This window comes from Stegodyphus dumicola, chromosome 6 (assembly GCF_044657685.1).
Source record: "Stegodyphus dumicola isolate Sdum_Otavi_A_Nest chromosome 6, ASM4465768v1".
In the NCBI taxonomy this organism is placed as follows: Eukaryota; Metazoa; Arthropoda; class Arachnida; order Araneae; family Eresidae; genus Stegodyphus; species Stegodyphus dumicola.
The window spans coordinates 51,197,754-51,223,063 of NC_140773.1; the positions used below are offsets into that span (position 1 = coordinate 51,197,754).

The following is a 25,310-nucleotide window of genomic DNA, read 5'->3' on the forward strand; positions in this document are numbered from 1 at the left end:
ACTGAGCCGAGCGCAAATCATTTTAATTACAATTTATAATATCTAGAACAGCGGTCATTTCGTATGACCGCCGGGCTTCTTAGTATATATATATATACATACATATAAATTGTATATATATATACCCACTCTGTTTCTCGGCTCAGTGAGCTAAGTTTTTTTTATTCTTATATGTTGGTAAATTGTGCAGTTTTTGCTTTAAAAATGATTGAATTATGTTTTTCTTATCTTCCTCTTCAGTGTTTATACTTTTAGTTAATTTGCAGGCAATAGTTGTAGAATTATAAACAGTTTAAAAGGTGGTTAAGTGCTGTTAAGCCTAATTTTTTTTTACCAGAGTAGCCATGTTTGTTTACATTTGAAACTTATCAGAATAGTGAATTAAGTCTTTCTGCATATTCAGTGTCATTTTGCCGAGTGGGATTAAAAAGACACTTTTAATTTTGTGCACCTGTTTTCTTGCCTGCTGGCTGAATTTTTTTTTTTTTTTTTTTTTTTGCGTAGAAACTGTAATTTATTTTTAAAATTGTTTAAAGTGTATTTGGTGATTAAGACACAATAACACGCCGAATAAATACTAATTCAGAAGTCAAACAACAAAAATCAGCGTTAATTTACAAAATTTTCACAGGACAAGTTTCGATGGTTTTACCGAACCATCATCTTCAGCTGCAAAACCGCAAATGAACAAGATAGGAAATAATGTTTAGATAAGATAAGAAAGCCTGGACAAGAATAAGCAAGTGGCGCCATCTGTTGGCGAAAACAGAACTAAAACATAATTTCTCTAAAAGCCGAAGGCAAATTTGGATTGGAATTAGGATCGTTAACTAGAACAGAAAGATTTTTATGAATGTGAAATGCCTCTAGAAAATCCAGTTCTCCAATGGAAGATGTTTTTTGAATAATTTTGGCAGCAGAAAAATTCAAAGTGTGATTTTCGGACCAACAATGTTGAGCAACAGAAGACTTCTGTGTTTCCTTTTTTCTAACATATGCCTCATGTTCTTTGACGCGAAATTTTAAGGCTCTCTTAGTTTGGCCAATGTAAATTAAACCGCACTGGCAAGGAATCCTATAAATACCTCAGGAATTCATATCCGGAATGGGGTCCTTGAGTATAGAAGTTGGAATTTTATTGATGGGAGAGTAAACAACCCGAAAGTTAAATTTCTGCAAAATATGTGCAACTTTATAGCTAATTGATGGAAAGAAGGGAATGACAACAGAATTTTTATAATCTCCTAAAATAAGAGTGTGGCTTTTAGTGTGTTGAGATGAGAATTTTTTAACTGCTTGATTAATAATGTTGGGTGAAAAGCCCCTGTCAATAGCTATTGCTTTTAAATAATTTAGTTCTTCATCAAGGGCTAGTTTGGAGGAGCAAACTTGAAGAGCACGGAAAACATAGGAATAAAATGAAGCTAACTTTTGTTTAGTCGGATGACATGATTTAAAGTGTGGTGGAAGGCAAACCGATGAAGGTTTACGGTAAACTGTAGTACTGAAGTTGGATGTGTTACGTGTGACCAGAATGTCGAGAAACGGAAGAGAATTGCAAGTCTCAAGTTCAAAAGTGAACTGAATAGCAGGATCAATAGAATTCATTGTTGAAAGAACTCTATTTAAATCATCTTTATTACCTTCAAACAGGGTAAAAGTATCGTCTACGTAGCGGAACCATGCCGGGAAGTTTAAAGTTTCAAACAATTTTGATTCATAATAATGCATGTAGATATCAGCCAGGATGAGACTGAGGGGGCTTCCCATGGCTAATCCCTCAGTTTGCTTGTAATATTTATTTTGGAAAACAAAATGTGCACAAGCCCCCTCAGTCCCATCCTGGCTGATATCTACATGCATTATTATGAATCAAAATTGTTTGAAACTTTAAACTTCCCGGCATGGTTCCGCTACGTAGACGATACTTTTACCCTGTTTGAAGGTAATAAAGATGATTTAAATAGAGTTCTTTCAACAATGAATTCTATTGATCCTGCTATTCAGTTCACTTTTGAACTTGAGACTTGCAATTCTCTTCCGTTTCTCGACATTCTGGTCACACGTAACACATCCAACTTCAGTACTACAGTTTACCGTAAACCTTCATCGGTTTGCCTTCCACCACACTTTAAATCATGTCATCCGACTAAACAAAAGTTAGCTTCATTTTATTCCTATGTTTTCCGTGCTCTTCAAGTTTGCTCCTCCAAACTAGCCCTTGATGAAGAACTAAATTATTTAAAAGCAATAGCTATTGACAGGGGCTTTTCACCCAACATTATTAATCAAGCAGTTAAAAAATTCTCATCTCAACACACTAAAAGCCACACTCTTATTTTAGGAGATTATAAAAATTCTGTTGTCATTCCCTTCTTTCCATCAATTAGCTATAAAGTTGCACATATTTTGCAGAAATTTAACTTTCGGGTTGTTTACTCTCCCATCAATAAAATTCCAACTTCTATACTCAAGGACCCCATTCCGGATATGAATTCCTGGGGTATTTATAGGATTCCTTGCCAGTGCGGTTTAATTTACATTGGCCAAACTAAGAGAGCCTTAAAATTTCGCGTCAAAGAACATGAGGCATATGTTAGAAAAAAGGAAACACAGAAGTCTTCTGTTGCTCAACATTGTTGGTCCGAAAATCACACTTTGAATTTTTCTGCTGCCAAAATTATTCAAAAAACATCTTCCATTGGAGAACTGGATTTTCTAGAGGCATTTCACATTCATAAAAATCTTTCTGTTCTAGTTAACGATCCTAATTCCAATCCAAATTTGCCTTCGGCTTTTAGCGAAATTATGTTTTAGTTCTGGTTTCGCCAACAGATGGCGCCACTTGCTTATTCTTGTCCAAGCTTTCTTATCTTATCTAAACATTATTTCCTATCTTGTTCATTTGCGGTTTTGCAGCTGAAGATGATGGTTCGGTAAAACCATCGAAACTAGTCCTGTGAAAATTTTGTAAATTAACGCTGATTTTTGTATTTGGTGTTTTATATTTTTCTATACCTTTCAATTCTTAACGAAGATATTTTGAGTTTATATATATATTTTTCCCCTGCCGCGAAATGAGAACTTAATTAATTGAACGAGAAATATACCTCTAATGAAATTCGAGGAAATAATTTTAAACGAAATGCAAGAAAAGAACGTATAATTTAATACGATTAATATCTTAAATAAATCACGTGGTGCACACACCAATTTTTTAAATAAAATTATTCTTAAAACGTTATGGAGGATAGTATGCTTTGATTGAATACCCATGCCATTAAGGTACAAAGATTAGGAATTTTAATTATTATTACAAATTACTATTACATTAACTTTAATTTATTAATTACAAACCTGTTATTAATGAGTTCCAGAGAATTTATCAAGAAATGATGTTATATTAACTAGATCTAGAAAAACAAAACTCAGGGATACATCATTTTGTTTCTTTTTTGTTTGAAAACGTCGCGATTCGCCAAATGCTAAACTGTGTGAGAAATGTTGCCATATTTTGCTATCCGAAATTCCCGATTATGACAAAAATGTTCTACTCTTTAATTCGAGAAAACTCCATATTTTAGATAATTGATGATAATACAAATAAAGTTTACTTTCGAAATGAAAATATGAATACACTAGGTGTATTTCTGATTGTTCGAAAAGTAACTGAAAAATCAACATAACTGCAAACAGTGTGACAATAAAATATTTACCTGAAAAAGACCATATTTTACGTAGCGCATATGTATTCAAACATATCAAATGACGGATTTTCTTGCAAGGAGGAAATGTGTATATATGAAGTTTTCACATGAAACGTTTATATTAAGTAAACACGGATTATATTGATTAAAATCCTGCACATGATTTTATACAAATATTTTTACTTATTGAAATGTGTAAATTATGTACGAATAATGTGAATTCTGTATGAAACGGATCTGAAACTTTTCTTATAACTTTTATTTCAGTGTATCCATCGTGATGTGAAACCTGAAAATATCCTTTTGACAAAGGAAGGAATAGTCAAGCTGTGTGATTTTGGTTTTGCGAGAAATCTCAGTGAGTGTGTTAATGTTCTCTAACAAAAGTCTACATATCCGTTTTATGTATATTACTCTGTGTTTTTATTCATTTTTCTGTATGAAATTTAATGTAATTAACGTATAACTGCAGCTCCTTTTTCACAAATGTTTAATGATACAATGTAATATGCCGTTAAAAAACTGTTTCTTTTTGAAAATTTCTCAAGAAAAAGTGAAATTGTTTAACTTGTTATTTCACTGTAAGTTGTGAAATTTTCAAAGTATCTTCCATAACATTTTCTTAAAAGTTATTTCAATATCTCGTTCAATAATTAAGCATGGGGATAATAAATAGGGAATTTTATAAATTTATTAAATAGATGAACCATAAATGATTATTTTAAAGCTCAGCTATATGATGAATGACATTAAAACATCTTCTATTTATTACACTAACACTTTAAACTTCAATAGAAAATTACTAGCTAGATAAATTAATAAAAGTAAAATAATGATAAAATTGATCATGCATTGCTTATTTTTTCAAAAATTGCTTGACACATTTTGTTGACGAGCATGAAAGACAAATTACAGATTATTATGGCTGGTGGATTAACAAAAGCTTTCAGCCCCAGCTCTTTATAAAAACATGTGGATAACATTTTCGGTTCTAAAGGGGAGATTAGAGAAAATTTTGCCAGTAGCTTAAAGAAATAGAATTCTATCCTGAATGGATAAAATGTTTATACTATCAGAATTTGGAAGCACCTACAATATCACCTCATAGGTGGGTAATTATGGCTTTTTCATCTGTAATAACGGTATTTTTTCTGAAATGTGAATTTAACATTTTCGGTTTTCGAAATGGCATTTATAGTGCTACGTTGAACAGTGACTAACAAAGAATTATATATGTTTTCATTCGGTTTCTATACTGCGTGTTCATAAAAGTTTTTATGAGGCTTTTATTTTCGTAGTAGTTGGCTGTATATATATATAACACTAATTAAAAAAGATCTTAAATAAGACAATTATTCATGTTTTGGCATTTTTAAAACTAATTTACCAAACTGACAGTTTCTAGGAGTTTTCCCTGACACGCATTTTCGAAGCGGTTTTTTTGTAAAGTCGTAGAAGTGCCTTTTTTTTCTCCTTTAATGCACCCATTAGCCGCCGAGCGATAAAGTCGTTGAGCAGTACGGCGGTCCGGGTTTCGATTCTCGGATAATGGGCGTGGTGCATAGGCGCTTTTCCCCATGTGTAACGTGTATAGAACCCAGTTTCCTTTAGAAAATCTTTCACGAAGGCATCCTTCTTTTTAGGCAGATAGCCTTCGAGTTCTTTGCCATAGTAAAATAAAGCAAGCTTTCTGCTTGGGTAATGGTTTCAGAAGCGGCTGCGGGCAGCTTTCGATAAATAAACATGTCTTTGTTAATCTGTAGCAAGAAACGATGTTCGGAGTTTATATTCGAATTGAATTACAACTCTTTCCAATTGCAATTTCCAATATTATTAAATACTTATCTCCACATCAACATCCGGATTCAATGACATCATAGCAATGTAAACTAATGATATTTCACATTGTTCCAAATTAAAAATAACACAATATCCATGGACGCGAATATTCGCCTCTTTAGGTTTTAGGTTTATTTGATTATTGCAAAGCACTCGAGAGTTTATTTGCCTAAAAGAAGGGATGGCTTAGTGGAAGACTTTGAATCTGGCTCGTAATCTACGCTACACATGGGAAAAATCACAAAAAACGGCCATGCAACCGTCCTTTTTCCATCGAAACCAGGTACTGGTATTTAGCGACTTTACCGCTCAGCTGCGGGAGGCTCGACTATTCATTTCTAAGTGATACCAAGTAAAATAAATCACAACCAAAATCAAATTTCATGGCAAAAGATACTGAGTAATTTTTGAAAATGCCAGTAATAAGTTTGTTATCTAAAATGAGTCTAATTTTAATTTCTTACCATCTTCAGTTAGTAAATAAACGCATTGGCTAAGATTTCGTTTAAATCTACCACGTAGTAGTACACTATAATACAAATTCTGCATGCGTTTTTGATTTTTTGTGCCTTGACTGTTACCCTAATAAGTCTTGTTTTTCCCATATTTTTATATCGGATATTTTGCTGTAAAATGAAACAAAATTCTTACACAGAGCGAGAAAATATTTGTTAAGAATCAAAATTATTGGTTTGGAATGCGCTTGAGTTTTCATTTATATTACTTAAAATATTTTCCTAAATATGAAAATCGACTATCTGATCAAATCTGTTTTCGGAATTCGTCTTGGTGACATTCAGTTAGGATAATCGAGGCTGTACTTAATTTGCCGTAAAATAGTCTTGTCTGATGAAACGATTTCTTATTCCAAGTATACAAATGAAGAAGATTTTTCTCTTTTTTTAATGTCTCCGCAGGTCCTGGTGAAAACTACACAGATTACGTAGCTACCCGTTGGTATCGAGCACCAGAACTGCTAGTAGGGGATACTCATTACGGACCTGCTGTCGATGTCTGGGCTATTGGTTGCGTTGCTGCGGAACTCATTCGAGGAGAAGCACTGTGGCCCGGAAAATCAGATGTCGATCAACTATACCTCATAAGAAGAACACTAGGTAAGTTTATGGAACCATTTTTTGCGTTTGCTTTTTTATTTATTTAACTAAATATTGCAAAGACGTCAGATTTAAAGAGGGCTAAAATTAAAGGTCATATAAATTATAGCATTGTATGCTATGCTATGATTTAAACTCCTTATATTTATCATGAATATGAGTAAAATTAATAAGAAACAATGAGCCAGAACACTTTTTAAATTTGAAAGCTAGTTTTAGACTACGAATGCTGTTTCTAGTACTTTCAAAATTGTTCATGTCACCCTCTACCCATGCTTTTTCAGATAAGCAGAAGTGTAGAAGTCTCTTGAAAAGGCATATAGATAGACAGTCAAAAAAATAATAAGGTATTTAGTTTAGTTTCCTGCTGTTAAATTTAAAAAGAAACAAATTGGATTTTGATCGGGTTGCTTGACCTAAAGCATCCTTCCCCTAAAAGAGATAGTTTTTCGAGCAAATGTGATTAAACAAAAACGACTGGGAGGTAATATAACAAATCATGACATTAAGATACTTGTTTAGTGACAGAAAGATTTAGTTTTCGTTTCCGAAAAAAAATGTTTTAAAGTTTGTCTTTGTATCGAAAAATTTTTACCGCTATAAATGTTCTTGGAATCTTCCTGTGCTCGATGAAACCAGTTATAAAGTTTTTTTAATCCTCCTTTGGTTTTCAGAAAAGGTTTTATTTTTATCATAGTATGAGATTTAACTTCATCTGATGCAGCTATTCATATGATTTGATTGCTAAGTAATATCTCCTACAGTATGCCATCCTAGTAAATGGTACAGAAATCACATGCAACTGCTTTTGGAAAATGCAATTGTCAGGTGCAAATACTCTTTACATTTCTTTGTTTAACCTCCTTGATTCGTTACTTATGACAACTACCCCTGAACCGATTTTAAAGCAGCGGTCAATTGTAGAGGTTTTGACATTAGAAAGTTGCAATTTATCTCGAATTCACAGATTAGCAATTTACGCTAAAGATTGGGAAAAATGTCAGCCAATAGGTTGCACGTATCAAAGGTGAAATGCATTATAAGAAAATTTGGGATAACTTATTTCATTGATATTCATAATAATAAAAAATGAATGGTTTGTTTTCTTATAACTTTCTTTTAACTAAAATCTAGCAAATCCTGTATTGTATTGTTCTCGAAACTGAAAAGGATGTGAATGGTCAGTGTTTCTCATTTTATGAAGCTAAGTTTTTGTGAGAAAATAAGTTTAATGAAAATGACACCCTTTTTCATAAACGGATCGAAAAGATATATCACATTTTAGAAAAATATGTGGATATAAGCAATGACTGTATTTAAATGTATAATGCTTAAGAGATGTAACTTCTCTTATTCATATCACTTTCATGATTAGCTCTTAGTTTCGAAGCATGATTTTGCGTTGTTTCACCTTTCATTCGAATCTCTTGCCATTCAAAATAAAACGTAGGATATTATTATTGCACATTAATCTGCCTAATATAAATTAACAAACTGAGCAATTTAAAAGTAACAGATGTGGTTTTTAAGAATATTATTTTTTACTTTTTAACCCGATTGATTTAAATAAAAGTGAATTTAGTTCATGATATGTCTAATTACAAACATTGAATATTTTTATATACATACGTTATATGTATTTTTAACTTTTCAAATATACAGAGGATATATAACATTCCCATGTTAGTCTAAACATATACTACTAGAAAGCCCGGCGGTCATACGAAAGGACCGCTGTTCTAGATATTATAAATTGTAATTAAAATGATTTGTGCAAAGGTATCTGCTAATTCAAACTGAATTAGTTTATTTACTGCAGAAAAGGAATTTTTGTTTAAAATGCAAAGTGTAAATACTTGATCCCACTCTAGCAAGAATACTAAATAACAAGTATCCTCGTGAACAGATTCCGTGGAATAAAGATATAATTACAGTTGTAAACCATTTCTAAAACAGATGATTGCCAATGCAAACAAATGTTCACGTTCCCCCTGACAATTTGCGTTCAGCTGAAAATTCAGTTTAAAATACAAAAACAGATTTCATAATTTTAAAGGAAAATGCATTTATTGGCAACATTGTATTTTATATCTAGTTTGGGCAACAATAAAAGAAAATTCTGAACTTGGATTTGAAAACCAAATGTATGAGAAACCATTGGCTAGTACAGTTACGCAAGCAACCAATAAACTATCGGCGACAAACACTTAAGCCGCATATATATAAGAATCTAGTATCCTGTAAAATATTTCAGACACGAATTCTTTTTCCTTTGCGATGTGTAGTTAAAAATTTTGTGTCTATAAATAAGTCATTGATTTGCGAAACCGAAAAACAAAAATGTCCTTTTATAGGACACCACTCGATAGTTCTGATGAAGAGGACTACCGAAGTGAGCGTTCGTCCAAAACCAACAAGACCTATCCATTGAATAAAGAGGATTTCATCCTTATGGCCAAAGAAAAGAAAAGTAAAGCGAAAAAGGCGAAAACTATGTCAGACACGGAAAGCGAACAATTAAGTAAGAAGAAAGATGTTAAACCTGGTAAGGAAAAAAGAGACATTCAAACACTGAATGGAGAAACTACTGATGAACAGACACCAGAAGATTTATCAATGGGAAATGATGAGGGCATTCCAAAATTCAAGTCATGTTCTGAAGAAGAAATCCGGGACCAGATTGCGAAATTTGGATTTGACGTAATTTGCAATTACTTTCATAAAAGAACTAAGGGTGAGATGGATGTAGAGACATTCACGAAAAAAATTTTATCCAGGGCAGATAACTGAAAGAGGAACAAACAGCAGGGAACAAGAATGGATTTCTCCTAAAAAAACCACGAAAGTATCAGAAAACGAAGCTCCAATGGAAGTTACGACGGAAAATCGAGTTGAGCAGCTAAGTGAAGTAGAAGGTATGGAAGAAGAAGGAGGAGCCGAAAAAGAGGAAACTCCACCCTAAATAGTTTTCCAGCAAAGCGAAGTGGATTGGCCTAAAATTCATGAAATCCTCATCAATACCTGCAGTGAAGAATTCGAAGCCGATATGAAAATGAAACTACTATATGTTAATTTAAAGTCAGTAGACGATTACAGAAAAGCAACTCTGGTTTTGCAGAAAAGAAATATACCATTTCATACTTTCCAGTTACTCAGCGAAAAACCTATTAAGGTTGTTCTTAAGGGCCTCCCATCCACGATGAAGGAAGAAATAATCCAGGCAGATCTGGAGAGAATGGAATTCCCGATAAGTAAAGTCAAGCAGTTTTCCAGACGAAGAGAAGACGCTATCGAGAAACTTCCGATTTTCCTGTTGGAGCTGAAGAAAACGAAGGAAGGACGTGCAATTCATGGACTCAACAATATGTTAAGTGTTAATGTCAAGATCGAAAAGTTTGCCCCAAAAAAACGAAAAAAATTCAATGCTATAGATGTCAAGAATATGGACATTCGCAACATCTTTGCTCAAATCCTGAGCGATGCTGCAAGTGTGGACAGCACCATAGAAGTAAAGAGTTCCCTCTAAAGCCAGAAGAAAAACCTAAGTGCATCTTCTGCTCACTACCGCATGTAAGTTCATACAGGGGTTGCCCCGTGTACAAGAAGCGATATGAAGCAAAGAAGCAGCAGGCGAAGCCAGCAGCTAAGATACCTACGCCGGCAGATTTTCCGAAATTCATCGAAACAGAGGAAGACAGCAGTAAAACCCAGATGAAACCTCTCTACAGTGATAGAGTAAAGAAAAAATTGGAAAACCCACCCACAGAGTACAAGGATATCATAAACTGGATCCAAGATCCTAAAATAAAAAAATTTCTGAACAGTATGGTTGAGCACGTTGAGAAGATCCGCGCTGAAAAACCACGGCTGAGAAGTTTACTGCCGGGTTCAAAGCAGCCATGACACTGATGAGATTTGCTGAAAGTGAAGAGTAATCACCAGCTTAGATGCATTTGAGGGAATTTCACTATGTTTACGATTTCTTTTCACTTTTTCAACACACAGGTTCCCCTGTTTACAGCAGCAGAGCTCGGGGTCAGTACTTGGGTGGGTGACCACCCACGTGACTGGCCTCGACGTATCATTTTTCTTTAACTAGTGAAGATACATCACAGCGTGTACGGCGGCCAGATGCTTGAACCCCCCTCAGTAAGTCTACTTGACCAACTCACGTGCATTAGCACATGTTCCTGTTTCACCTTTGTCGGTGCGGTGTAAATCACCTTAATTTTTAATTCTTCCCAACGCCTTAGGGCATATCTCCAACAGAGACGGTTAAAGTAGCAGAGGCTACTAAATGCCGCCTAACCATTCACTCGATTTCGATTTCGATGTAAAATATTTCGCTATTTCTTCTGGGCATCTCTATTGATAATCTTTACTAAAAAACCGTATTAAAAATTAAAAGAGCTCTTTTGAACGACCGTTAAAATCTGAATCTTTTCAGATTTATTTCATTTTATTCTGTACCAAATTATTTTCCTATGATTGGAGACCTTATCAATTACGCCAGTGGTGGCTCGTGGCTAAAATTAGTGGGGGTGCTGTTCCAAAAAAATTTAACCTTTGTTTTAAAATTGTCTAAAAGGAAACAAATATTTATATAAAAAAAATTATTTTGAAACTTCATGAAATCTTACAAGAAAAAAATTCAACATTTCTGAATTACTTTAACCAAAATTGTTACAGCTCAATGTTTGTCTATTCATTTCAAAATGAAATCCATTTTTCTTGTTTTAATTTGCGAGAAAAGATCAATAATTTTCTCCTTGATCTCTGGATGACAACTGAGGAAATGTTTCTTTATTGAAAGCCATGCAAGCGCATTTAGTCTTTTCGAATTTTTAGTGCTTCTTAGAAAAGTTTTCATTCTTTTCAATGTTGAAAAGCAGCGTTCTGCCTCTGATGTAGTCATGGGAACCCTCAAGAGAATTTTTATCAGTTTCGTAATTTCACTAAGAACATCATCTAGATTATTTTCGAAGATAAATTTCAGTAGCTCAATTAATTTGCAGTATTCATGGATATCAGACCTACAACAGAATACTTTTAGCTCAGTTTCAAGCTATTTTTTGTCAATCATTGGATATGCTTCAGTGGTGAGTACTATTTCTTCTGTAGAATGTTCATTCCTAAAAATAGCGAAGAATTTCTTTTGTTTAATAATTCAGCAGCTGCTAAGTGTTTAGTGGAAGAAAATCTGTGCATTATATCAATACATAGTTATAAAGCCACATATTTCCTTTGCTTCTGCCATCAGTGTCTTTCAGAAATTCTCACAGTACTTTGAAATTCTTAATTCTAAAATAGCAGTTTTGAAATTTGTTATATATTCGTTAACTTTAATCACATTAATTTCTCTGGATTGCATTTAGTTTTATATTATTTCAACATGAGGCATCTGATAAAAATGCTCTAACCAAAACTTGAAATTATCACCATTTAGATATTTTAAAATTCCTGTTGTTTTGCATTTGATGTTGATTGAATTTCAGTAAGGCAATTTTTTAAAGGTTGCATATTTTCATGAACTCTGTTTATGGTCCGTATGATAAAGTTCCACCTTGTGGAGAAGTACCACACGCGTGGAGTAAAAAAGAAATCACGTTTCCAACAACATGCCAGAATTTCGGCACTGCCAAGAGCCGACTGTGCTATTCTCTCTGCCTGGCTCGCGTGCTGCTTTCTGTGTGCGCATGTGCAGAACAGCCAAACACTACGTCGCTGGAACTGTGAAGCGCGCAGTTCCAAAGACTTTTGTACCTTTCTCACAAAGTGGGGGATGGCTACTGACATTAAACTTAAGGACTATATATTGCAAAAGTATAAAGAAAGAATTAAAGACTAAAGGGCACACTATATTAAATATTAAAAATAATAATAACTGGGAATAAGGGGTGCTGGAGTTCCACAGTGCTTATTACGAGCCGCCACCGAATCACGCTATGCTGCATTTTTCAGCAGTCAAAGCTGTCGAATGAAAACGGCATTTTCTTTCAAGCATCAAGGTCGAATTCTTGCTGAATTACAGCATATTCCTGATTATCCAACTGATTCTCTATGCGGTGAAAACTTAACTCATATTTAAGCTTAATATTCGTATTCGTATTATTCATCGTTATCATCATTATCGTTATTATTATTATTACCATTATCATTGTTGCTACTGTACAGTGAGTTCATTCAAGAAGCAATCCAGCCCTATTTAATGTTGCCTGATTAAAGTATATCTTTTACTCAACAATTATTATCAATAGTCCCTCCGGAAATGTATAAAACCGATGAAAAATTATAATTTATTCAGTAAAGAGTACTTTTATAAGGTATTTCTCTCGCCTTCGTAGTGCGGTGGTCTGAACGCTGGGCGCGTACTCCAGAGGACCGCGGTTCGATTCCCGGCGAAGGCATTGCTAATTTTTGATCTTGCCTGCTTCCGAAAAAATACCTAATGTCTCTACACTTTACAAAATAATATTTTTGCTGGCCTTAAATTAAAAATATAAGAAAGCTAGTAACTGGTAAATACAGAGGAAAATTTTAGCATTCTTAATATACATCACATTTAAACTTGAAGTAAAACGATTCTTCGATTCTGCCGCAACTGTACTTATACGTGGTTTTAGTACTTAAAGATGACCCAATGCTTGTTAGGAATTACCCTGATTATACGAGTATTTGCCTTACTCGTGGTTTTAGTACTTAAAGATGATCCAATACTTGTTAGGAATTACCCTGGTTGTACGAGTATTTGTCTAAGTTGTAAGAATAACAGTTAGAGGTGAAAATATGGCGAACGGAGCCGCCGTTAAGTGAACGCAAGGAAAAACGTCGTCGTAAAAAAAACATCGCGGAAGAAAAGAAAGCAATGATTAAACATCGTAGTTCCGAAACATCGTGGCAAAACACAAAGCGATGCAAAAACTTCGCAGTTTTAAAATATCATCCGATTAAATATGGTAAAAAATAAAGCAACTACAAATAATCGCATCATGATAGCATCATAGACATGTATTATGTTAATATATCATTATAAAAGAGGTTAACTGAATAGTGACTTTTAATATTTAGCAATGTAAGTTTAAAATTCTATTAACTTTTACATGTAACGTTAATTTCTTTGAATGTTTAAAGTTTCTTCTTGCCTTTGACAGAATGTTTATTAGCTAATACGAAAATGTGAAATATGAAGGAAAAAATAATATTTGTCTTCTTGTGCTCACAAATCATTCGGCGAAAGTTCACTGAAAACTTTTAAGGACAGAGAATGAGATGTAACAATCCTGAGATAATTTGTAGGTGCTTTAATTTTTATAGCGATGTTTTGTGAACTTCGAAGCTTCCGCACATTTTTATTTTTAACCACTATGTTCTATACTAGGTTGTTTTAGAATTGTGTTGTTTTCTTTGCGACGCTTTTCGTTCCCGCTATTTTTGCCGTGATTTGTTCAACGGGCACCAGTGACTTACATATTTTATGTACAGAGGTCATGAGAAGATGGTAAGGAATAATACCTCTGAGCGATTTATGGAATCTGGTGTCGAACTTCTTTGCAGGTTACATAAATCTGCGCCTGTGTTTGATACTATATTTACTACTTTGATGATGTTCCTTTAATGATCTTGAAGTTATTTGAAAAAGTTAGGAATGCGGCAGTCCAATATTACTAGGGCATTTGAAGAAATGGAATGAATAATTTTCAAAGTCCTCAGAAATATACGGAGTTGATGTTCAAATTGCGATAACTATCAGTTGCATTTCCCAAATTTAAACATTTTGCACTGAAAATAACAAAAATGATACACATTATTATATTATATATTGCATCCGAATGATATTCTTTTCCTGTAAACATTAAGGAGCAAACGAAATATGCATAAGCGCCGATGTCTTTACAAACAAAATTTTAAAGGCTGAAAAAAAAAAAGGAAAAAAACAGTCATAGAAAAATAAAAATAGTCATAAAAAATAAAGCTTTAAAAGTGAACGTGGGAGCTTTAGTTTTGGGAACTTTCTAAGTAAGTCGCAAATAATGTCTTTAAAGTTTTGGGGGTGGTTGCAAAATTAGGTCAGTATTTATTGTCAGGTCAGCAGCTTGTGATAAAATACTTTCTAAAATTAAATAAATGGAAAATTACTTTAGGAAGATGCGATTAACTCTGAATTATGTTCGTTGCTGTTTATAAAAACACAGAAAAGAGATATAACTGAAAGACGTGCTCTTACTAAACCAGAAACGTGGATAGTAAAACAAAAACATACATTTTAATGCTATGGATGAAGGGGAGGTAATTTGTTTTAAATCTCGGTTTCTATTTCGCTCTTTCTGTTTCTGCCAAGTTTATGATCTTTTGAATAATACTGCTGATGTGCTGTGGGTCGCTGTTAGAGCAGTTTATTGATTATAAACGTCGCGTGATGCATTCTGATTATTTCGCTTACACGCTAGCGAGCATTCACCCACTCCAGGAAGAGGGCGTCTCCGTAACAGAAAAAAAGGGGCATATTTTTATTGCGATTTGGATCAATGAACTCGTTTGATAGGGAGAAAATTTTATTTAAGGACCTATTAGCCGTTTTTTTTAGGCTCTTAACGATGAATCAAGTAATATTAATAAAAATAATGACTAAGTTGTCTAGAACGAATCAGACAGGGTATAAAATGAAGATCACGTAGAAAATTTGATTACTATTTTCCGATTATATTTGAGTCATCTAATGATGCCAGATTTTAATCCAAATTAATTAGCTTAAAAACTAAAATAAGTTTATGTAAGACATTGATAAAACCTGTGGCCCTGTATGGAAGCGAATGCTGTACGCTTAATAAGGCAGAAGAAGATCTTGTGCTGATATTTGAAAGGAAAACTTCAAGGAAAACGTGTTGGACTGGTGAGCAAAATGAATCTGATATTGTAAAAATTGTAAAGGCATCTCGCATTAGATAGATATGATAATGCATTTCCTACTAAAACGTATCCTCTCAGAAACAGAGGGGGACGCCGAAAAGAAAGACCAGCCACTAGATGGCTGGACGGGCAGAACCGATTAACCTTAATGGTAGAGGGATGGTGCCCACGTTCTCCATTACTACTATTACTAGATAGCTGGATAGTCTGGAAAAAAATTTGAAACTGATAGAGGTAATCTGATGGGAAGCTGGGGCTCCAGATAGGGTCAGATGAAAAAAACCTGGAGAGGCAGCCTTGGGCTGTAGCGGGATATAGAACTCAAGAAGAAAAATTATATCCGAAAGCAGCATAATTAGTCTTCTAAAATTTATGCAATTATAAATGTTATCGCTGTTAAATGCTGTAAGCAATTTTTAACTTTATTAATTGGTTGAAGATACATCTAACCTCTTTCAACGTTTTAATTTTAAATTTAGCTTTGACATGGCTGGCATACATATACCAAGTTATGCTAATATTATTAATTTATGTATGGATAGGACATTCCTATCCTCGAATCCTGAAATCGATTCGAATATCAAAAATTCCAATTTTCATTTTTTTTTTTTTTTTTTTTGTTTCAAAATCTTCCAAAATCGAATTAAAGAGTTAAACATTTCAGTAAGATTAGTTTTACTGAAATTTAGTAGAAGCTATCATTAAAAAGAGAACTTGGTTGCTGCAATTTCATCGGATCTAGATTACCAAGATCACCTCGCAGCAGAGTTGAGTGCCACACAGTTCATTTTCTGGAGAGAATGTAGCTCTCCATTTTTAGAGTTTATTTGTTATTAAACATTTTCTTTACAGTATATTCCTAATAAATACAGGAGCTTTAGAAACTGTATGTCTTAATTTGTTTCCAACAGAGGAAGATTTTTAATTTTACTCTATAGTTGAAAACGTTTAATATTAAGTAATTAAAAAAATTGAATTGTTTTGATTTTTATATGAAGAATTCTAGAAGTTTACGATTCGGAAAATTTGAGAAATTTTAAGGATTTGTATTTTAGAACATTTGGGATTCGTCCCATCGTATCTCCTTATTAATTATAGTTATGTTACAAAACCTTAATGTTTAAATTAAATTCCTGAAAAATATGATATTAAAATCAGAAGCATGTTTTAAACCCTAATTAATGCTGTGATGTGGAATATACAAATTATCTTTCAGTCATTGCTATAAAATTACTTCAGAATATGAGCATAAAATGGACTGGATACCTGTTATCAAGTTTTATGACCAAATATTCCTGTAATTGTAACCCACTTTCCAGACCAGACGGATTGATTGACTAATGATAATCTCTTGCGAATGAGCTATTTTGGTTGCTTAAAAGCGCTGCTATAGCATAAACTGCTTTCCTAAAGCATGCTTTTAACGGGGTGTCAGCGTCTCAATTAATTTCCGCTTGGCAGTTAAGAGTTATTATAGCACTGTCTGAACTTTATGCGAGGGAAATTATTCTTAAGATGTATCGCTTCCTGAACTGAAAATGACTGGTGAGCAGACTAATTCTTGTTGAAATTTATAGTTGCCATAGAAATATATCGCATGGCAACAGATTTATCCTCATACATGTATAACTTAAAAGTTGTTGTGGCCGCGTGAGCTTAATGCATTAAATGAACAACAACGCCATTGCAAATACTGTTTAAAAAACATCTAATATGTTTCGTATACACATAAGGGAGAATGTGGTCAATTCTTCAATAAAGGGGATTTTATTTAATCGTAACTTGTTAGGTAATCTAGTCCATTTTCATTCTGTGGAATTTTTATTATTAGATATATCTAATAATAAAAATTCCACAGAAGAGAGAATGATGTTGCAGTTAAAATGTTAGTGTCAGTCCCTCTTTTTCCAAAATCTGTACAGACGCCAAGATTGCAAAAAGAGACTTCTAACACTTTTAGTGTTTTCGAGTAGTAGAAGGAAAGGAGAAACATTTTGCAATGCGGAAGTTGTTTTCATTTAAATTCCAATATAGCCACCCATAAGCAACATACTAATACGCCAATAAAGTTTTACGGTGTTAGAAACACATGAGGAAAGAAGCAGAGGCAGAAAAGCGGAATTTGGACGAAAAAATACGTATGTGTTTACAGTTATTTTTGAATATTTCACGCAGGCATGAGGTTTCAAACCACTAGCTTTTAAAATTAAAATATGAAAACTTATTAGACAGCATTTTAGAAAACATAACTGCAAATAAGTAGAGAGAAGAGAAAGCTGATTGAAGGAATGCGTTTGATTTGTACTTACTTCCTACCAGACTGACGAAGGATTTCCGTAACCCTCATTGCGCGGTTTGCAAAATCGTTAGAAATCACAGAAAGGTTTAAGATTAAGTCGTGAAACATTATTAGATTTGCTTTTGTCTTTTTTGCTTTAATCATACATGATATGACCGATATCAAGCATGTATAATACATTGTGTTGGGATTCGAAAAAGAAAAATTAAAAAATCTTGTGGTCTTCTTATGGAATAAAAAACTATTCTGCAACACATACGAAAGTAAATTGATTTGGATCGATGAAGGATCTGACTTGGCCAAATGTATAACAAATTGTTTCGAGTTTTGAAAAAAAAAATTAAATTTAAGGCCTTTTTTAGGAAAATAATTCTATGAAACATACACACACTTACATATGCTTGTGTTTATATTTGGATTAAGATTGTTGTTATGTATTAATGAAGAATTTGACTTGACCAAACAAAAAGGTGAGTTGGCCTAAAAATGAAATAAAATCTGTAAGCAGTAGGAAAATGCCTAATAAAAATTTGAAATAAGTTCTCGAAGCCCAATTTAAACGTATTCTAAAAGAATGTTAGGAATTGCGAAAGAAATTTGGCAGCAAATCGAAACAGCCAATTATGTAAAAAGATATAATTATATTTATTAACTACCAAACCATCTGCGACAATTTAATTAACCTTGAATATTGTTGTTATTTTATAAATAGCACTTACTAATTTAAGAAATATTTTAGAGTACTACTGAGATGAATGTTGAACATTTTGGAACCGGAAACTAGTTCTTAAAATTCTTTAAAACAATATTCACAGTAAAAAATATAAGTGTGTTAAATAAAAAGATGAAATTTTGTAAGATCTTAAATTAATTTAGAACACATTGTTTAAGAACAGCAGGAAAAACATTCCTATTAGAGTTTAAAAAAAGGCATCATTTTCAGTTGAATGCAACATTACCTGCGAAACGTTAGTTCGAAATAAAAACTAAAGAATAAAAAATGCTCTGAAAATTCCGTTAAATATTGATATAAACCTTGAAAACGAAATGCACTATAGAAAAGGCCATAAAGTGCTTCCTTGCTACAGGTCGCACCTCAATAAAACGGTATATAAAATGTTATTTATAGGAAGTCGGAAACATCTACTATTTTCTCCCTGTGATCACCAAAACTCAGAAACGTCCTTTGTTTTCCTTTGCCTTTATTTTAATATTACGGATGTGCTTATGGTTCTTTTCTTTAATACATGCTGCCTCGCTATGAGAAGGAAATACTTTCTTGATTTTGCCTTTAAGATGGATGTGTATAGTAACTCGAATTAAGCAGCATGATGACGGTAATATTTATGATGATGATAATGATAATGGGACCTGTGTGGTCTTAATAATAACAATAATAATAATAATAATAATAATACCACTCTTTTTAAGAGTTGTAAGAATAATGCATTGCAAAATCTATACTGTTTATTTTTTTAGTTCAAATCGAAGCAAAAATAGTCTGATATAAAATAAGGGAGAAGACAGAAATTTAACAAATATGCATAAAATAACTTTCACGATGTTAGATTTTTATACTCTTAATAGCTGAAGATGACGTCTTAGCACTAGTGCTTATGGGCGTAAGTGTAATGCTGCAGCAGCAGAAGCCAGAGACGCATTAAAGTGGTATTCGCCCTCTCAACCCTTCCGATGTTGTGCTGCGTGCGTATTTGAATCTATGGTACTTCAGTGCTCTCGATACATAGAATATGGGTTCCTGTACCGACCCACCAGCGCTTCTGTACTGTCCTTGTATTATGTCAGCTGTTATCCGGCAACACGCAATGATCACAGAATGATCATTGTTTTCATGATTGCCTAAGTGTTCAAGTAGAAGAAGAGAAGTTCCTGTTATAGTTCAAGAGCCGACGACTGTAGTACGTTTTTGTTCAACATTAAGAGAATTTCCATGTTTGATCAATTCTCTCCAGAACTTGTGACTAAATTTTACTCATATTTAATACAGACTTTTAATGATGCGATTTAAAATATATATGTTACCATAGCCGTAGTTCATCTGACTGATCGACGCAGAAAGATCTAAAACGATGGATGCAAGATAGAAGAAAAAGGAAATTAATGTTGTTTCCTCTAACAGTCATATAGCTTCACAACATATAGCTTTGAGTTCCCATTGGAAGTGAGGTACTCTATATCCTTGTGGCAGTCGATCCCACTCTTGCAGCAGCATTGTTTCAAATTTTTGGGGCTTTGGAAGGGAAAATGTGTGTTGCAGTTGCTCTCTCAAGAGTAAATTTAATTTTCATTTTTTAGATCCAGATTTTTTAGACTAAGTTTGCTCTTGTTTCCGAATTCTGGTTATCATCCTAAATAATACTGAGAATTTTTTCTCTGCTTGTCGAAAAAACGTACACTAAATTTTAACTTCTTTTTCTTTGTAAAAATAAATTGTCTTTTTTTTATGGCAATGAATTTCTTTATTTGAATTTTATTTTCAGAAAATTAGTACTCTGCTTCATAAATTACTTCAGATTATACTCCTTGATCCACCTCGGCTAACTGATAGTTAAGTTAATTATTGCAAAAAGTTATCAGTGTTTTGTATGTTCGTAATTTTGCAGAGAAAGACTCAGAAAATACTGTGAGAGACACGTGAAAATGTTAATAAACAGCATAAAAGTACTCTGTAAAGTTTCTGAAATATTGTTTGCATGATGTGGATATGTGCATTATTATTGAGGTATAATATTGTTCATATTTAATGACAAATTTAAGCTATTTCTACTTAATTCATCATATATTACTTGAAATTTTATGCGATATTTCGAAACATTTGATTCCTATTTGCATTAATCTACAATACTTTAATTATGGGACATCAGATATCATAGTTGAAGAAAGCTGTGATCTGTTTTCAGATTGGCAAAAAAAAAAAGTAATTTTGGTATTTTAGTGTGAAATAAAAGTAACTTTTTTCTATACAAAAAATGAATCTTAATCAGACAAACATTTTCCATTCTATTCGATGACATTTTTCTATCTTTCTGGTAACTTCATGACTTCTGGTTGATAATACTATGGTGTAAGGTCGGGCTATATATTATGTGACATCACTTTCAAGCTCCAATAATTTCGTACATGTTGCTAAAGCTGTGTGTGGCCTGAAACTGTCGTAATGGAATACGATTCTTTTGCGATTTGCCAATTCTGGCCTTATCTCTTTGATTTCTTCCTCCAATTTCTAGTTGATCTTCAATTGTTGTGGGTAATACATTTAACACTTTTGCATGCTCTTGCACAGTTATTTGACGACTCGATTCAATTATGGTTTAAATCATCAACTGAAAAGGGTCGACCAGGACGTTGGTCATTTTCAAGTGAAAAATCTTTAGAACGAAATTTTTTTTAAACCATTTCAGACACATGTGTCTTGTTATGGAATCAATGCTATAAATTTCACATATTTATTTGTGAGCCTCAGCCGCTTTCTTAGCTTTATGAAAAAAAGTAAAATATGTCGGAAATATTTATTTTTGCACGCCCTGTTAAAACTGACCATAAACTAACAGTTGTAAACAGAAATACACAGAATTTAGTTTTAAAACAACCTAAAAGAGTCAGCTGCCAAATCTTGAAAGAAAAAACATATATGAGATTGACAGAAGAATAAAGCGAACATAACTGTATCTGTTTGTGCAAACCAAAATTACTTTTTTTGGCCAACCCAATATTTTATTATTTCTTTAAATAAGTTGGTTATTGTGTTGGTTATAATTCGGTATCTTTATTTTTTAATATAGGAGAACTTATTCCAAGGCATATGCAGATTTTCAAGAAAAATGACTTCTTCAGTGGCGTAACGATACCCGATGTAGACGTAAAGGTATGTTATAAGAAAGACTGAAATCTGACGCTTTTACAGAAATAAGCATAAACTGCAACACTGTTATGAGAATTACGAATTTGGAGGTTTAAAAAATTGAAATTGATTACTTAAGTATGAGAAATATATTTAGCCTTGCTTTTAAAGCAGCTAAATCAAATGATTTAAAATTAGCATTTACAAAACTACTGTTTCTAACGTTATTTATTTGTTATAATATTCTGATTAACGCGTTATATATGCGTAGTTTGGCTGAAAGGTTTCTGATTTGACAGGAAAGGAGATGAAATATAGAATTGGCATATTATATGATTTCATTGCTAAGACTGTTGTTCTATCCCTCAGTTAGATTTATGACACCATGTTTCATCCTGAATCCCAAGTCTGCTCATAAAATTTTTTATGTTTTGAAAGCATGGTTTGCAAATTTGCATGAGAGAAACCCTTTTCCTAATTTTGATTAACTTTTAAGTTTCGGAGAATGCAATGCACAGCCATTTTCTGCATGTCTAAGTGCTCCAGATTATGGCATGCATGTACCTTTTGGGAGCGCCCGGATGTGTTGCTGTAGTTTGTTATTTTAACATTCTATTCAACATGATCATATCATAGACTTTTGTGATGTTGTTGGCGGAAGCATTCCGTAGGTTATCAAGGTTGATTTTTATGTCCTCAAGGATTTATTTGACCATTGAACCCTGGAAAAAAGATATCAAATCAGTGCACTATCGGTAATGCGCAGCTCATTTACAGATGACTCTATTCTTACTCAAACTTCTACTTGGAGATGAAGAATGATTCAATATTAGATTATGCGACCTCGAATAAAGAACTTGTAAAACTGACTCTTCAAATATTTCGAAAGGCTTCCGTTTAACTCAAGCCAAAACATTTAAAGCTGACTCATGTATTTTCCGATTTCATTTTCAGATCGTTTAAACTTCTAGCAGGGTGGATTAGTCCTGCAAAGTAGCGCCACACACAAACAAATAGTCCTTGCGTGCTTTGCTTCGTGATCATATGACGCAGTAAAAACATCTGTCATTCGAATCAAAAATGTTGTTGAGTCTTATTATAATGCCAAACATTAGATACCATATTATAATGTAACTGATATGAAATAAGTTTTATTAGAAATTGGAAAAGAATAAATTATAGTTTACAACTTCAGCTAGTGTGAAACTGAACCAAACTGTTTTTGAAGCTTTCAATACTTATTATTATAAACTTTACATTTTAGTTTTCTAATTAAATGTCACTGAAGATTTAAGCTAAATATCCATCGTAGTTCATCTCTTTATAACAATCTGAAACAATACAGATAGTAATTATTCTCAAGATAATCTTTGTGATACTTACAAATCGTTATTGAGAGATAATGTAACTACAGTCTTTTAATTTGTTGTCGCAGATATAATTTTTATATTATAAGGTATTTCTCCCGCCTTTCTAGCGTGCCTTCGGGGTGTGGTGGTCTGCACACTGGGCCGGTATTTCAGAGATCCGCGGTTCGATTCCCGCCGAAGACGCGGTTAATTTTTCATCTTTCTTGCTTCCCAAAAATACCTAATTTTTCTACAATATTCTAATCAAATTTCCTTGACTATGAGTTTAGGAATTCCACGTGAATCAATGTAAGTAGTTAAAATGTCAAATGAATTGTTAGACTTAAGTTTCATCTATCAGTTAATTGTATGCTGTATACAAAAAAACTGATTGGACACATGTGATGGCCGAATGTGAAAGAATCGTCTCGGTATAACACATGCAATGCCATAAGAAAAGACTAAAATTAGGAACTTAGTGACCGTGAGCATATCTGCTGACCTCTGTTTTCGAGGGTGGCAGAGGATATATGGGCATTTGGTCTTCAAAGTTAGGGTTAGAGTTGACAGCACTACCCGGCAAAATCTCACTGTCTCGAATACAAGGAACAAAAAATAAATCCTCAACTCAAATAGTATGTTAGTAATTGAATGTTAACTTAAATATTAATCAATAAAATAAAATCCATAAGATTTCCTACAGGCGTTTCTCATTCATAAAAATTTTCAGTTGTTAATGATACCAATTTCAGTTCGTTTTTGCCTTTAAGGGAATTATTTCACAGTTGTTTTCTCTTTTTGTCAATAGCTTTGCGTCAGTAGTTTTGTTTCTTTTTTAATTGGAAAATTTTCGAATTTTTTGGTCTAATGTTAACGTATTAGCACATGCGTTTCCTTCGTCATTTTCACTCCTGCAACTAAAGAAGGTTCTATTTAAATCTTCGAAAGTAGTCTTGCAAATGTATTTAACATCTGTTGATTCTTGTTGCTCCAGTATCTCCAACGGTTTTCTTGAGTATGTTATTTTAGTTCCTACAAAGAATTTATAAAAGTAAATAAATGCGAAATTTAAAGAACTTGTCTTGAAATGACTGAAATTTCGGGACTTCTGGGATGCATCAAAATCTGTTCGGTATTAAAAATAAATATTAGACGTCCCAGACGTCATTTTATATAAGCCCAGATATTATTGCAGCCCAGACGTTCAGCAGACGTCATGGTAGCCCAGAGGTCATTGTATGTTAAAAGATTGAAGACCAAGACACTAACCTTCAGGAGAAAATTGCGCGATCTTTTAGTAAGTTTATTAGCACACGAGCATTGATTTACTTGCTGTAAATACGAAGGACATTTAACATTGTATCTTGAGCAAAACAAAGGAAGAAAGAAATTTAGTGATTTTACAACTTATATACATACATTCAATATTAACATACGTTTTCATGAATTACAAATTTGTTTTCAACAATTTTAGTCTAATTCTCACAGCATAAATACAAAGAATTTTCACAGCAAATGCAGCATACAGGACATTGCTTTATACAGAAGAAATAAATGAGCAAGAGCAAAATATTTTGTTCCTGAAGAAAGAATCCTAATTTATGCCTTAGAATTCATTATCTATATATACACATTTTCTAAATTTTAAATCAACACCAAAACGTTTCGAAAATTTGAAGTCGTTAATATTATTAAATATTCTATAGTTCAATAAATAAACAACAATTTAAAAAGCAAAATATTATGTAACATTAAATAGAAACATTTATTCATACATAATACTAATAATGTAAACAGTTCTTTTTATCATTTTGTGTATAATGTTATTTTGAAGCTATTGTCTTTCTCAAGAACACTTACACATTCATATTAACGGAATTTTCAAAATATTTTTGTTTGCTTTTGAAAAGAATTATTTACAGCTTAAATCCTATGATCCAAAAATTAATGATTTTTAACAAAAGCATACTATCTGAAACTAAGACTCAAAAGCAAGTTAAAAATATCACCCTCGATTCTTCTTGGATAAGATGAAAATCCCCATGAGTAACTTGAATAAACTTTTATTGCAGTGTTTACTTTTTAAAGATTTGGATGGTGAATCTAAAGGCATAATAGTCATTTCAGATCGTCATCCATTCAATATGCTTGCCGAATCGCTGGATAAAGAGGTTAAATTTCTTAAATGGCGTATGCTGTTGAAAGTGCAAATTAAGTTAAAATGAGCATAAG

General features: G+C 33.0%; 1 protein-coding gene across 6 annotated transcripts in view; it reads left to right on the forward strand.

The window, feature by feature from the left end:
* Positions 1–25,310, forward strand: part of LOC118188676 (cyclin-dependent kinase-like 1) — a 121,267-nt gene that overhangs the window by 76,608 nt on the left and 19,349 nt on the right. For all 6 annotated transcript variants that reach the window (XM_085818313.1, XM_085818314.1, XM_035359172.2 and 3 more), the window contains 3 exons: positions 3,975–4,065; positions 6,464–6,661; positions 21,671–21,753. In XM_085818313.1, the coding sequence (XP_085674439.1) occupies positions 3,975–4,065; positions 6,464–6,661; positions 21,671–21,753 (372 nt within the window). The remainder of the gene's footprint in view (positions 1–3,974; positions 4,066–6,463; positions 6,662–21,670; positions 21,754–25,310) is intronic.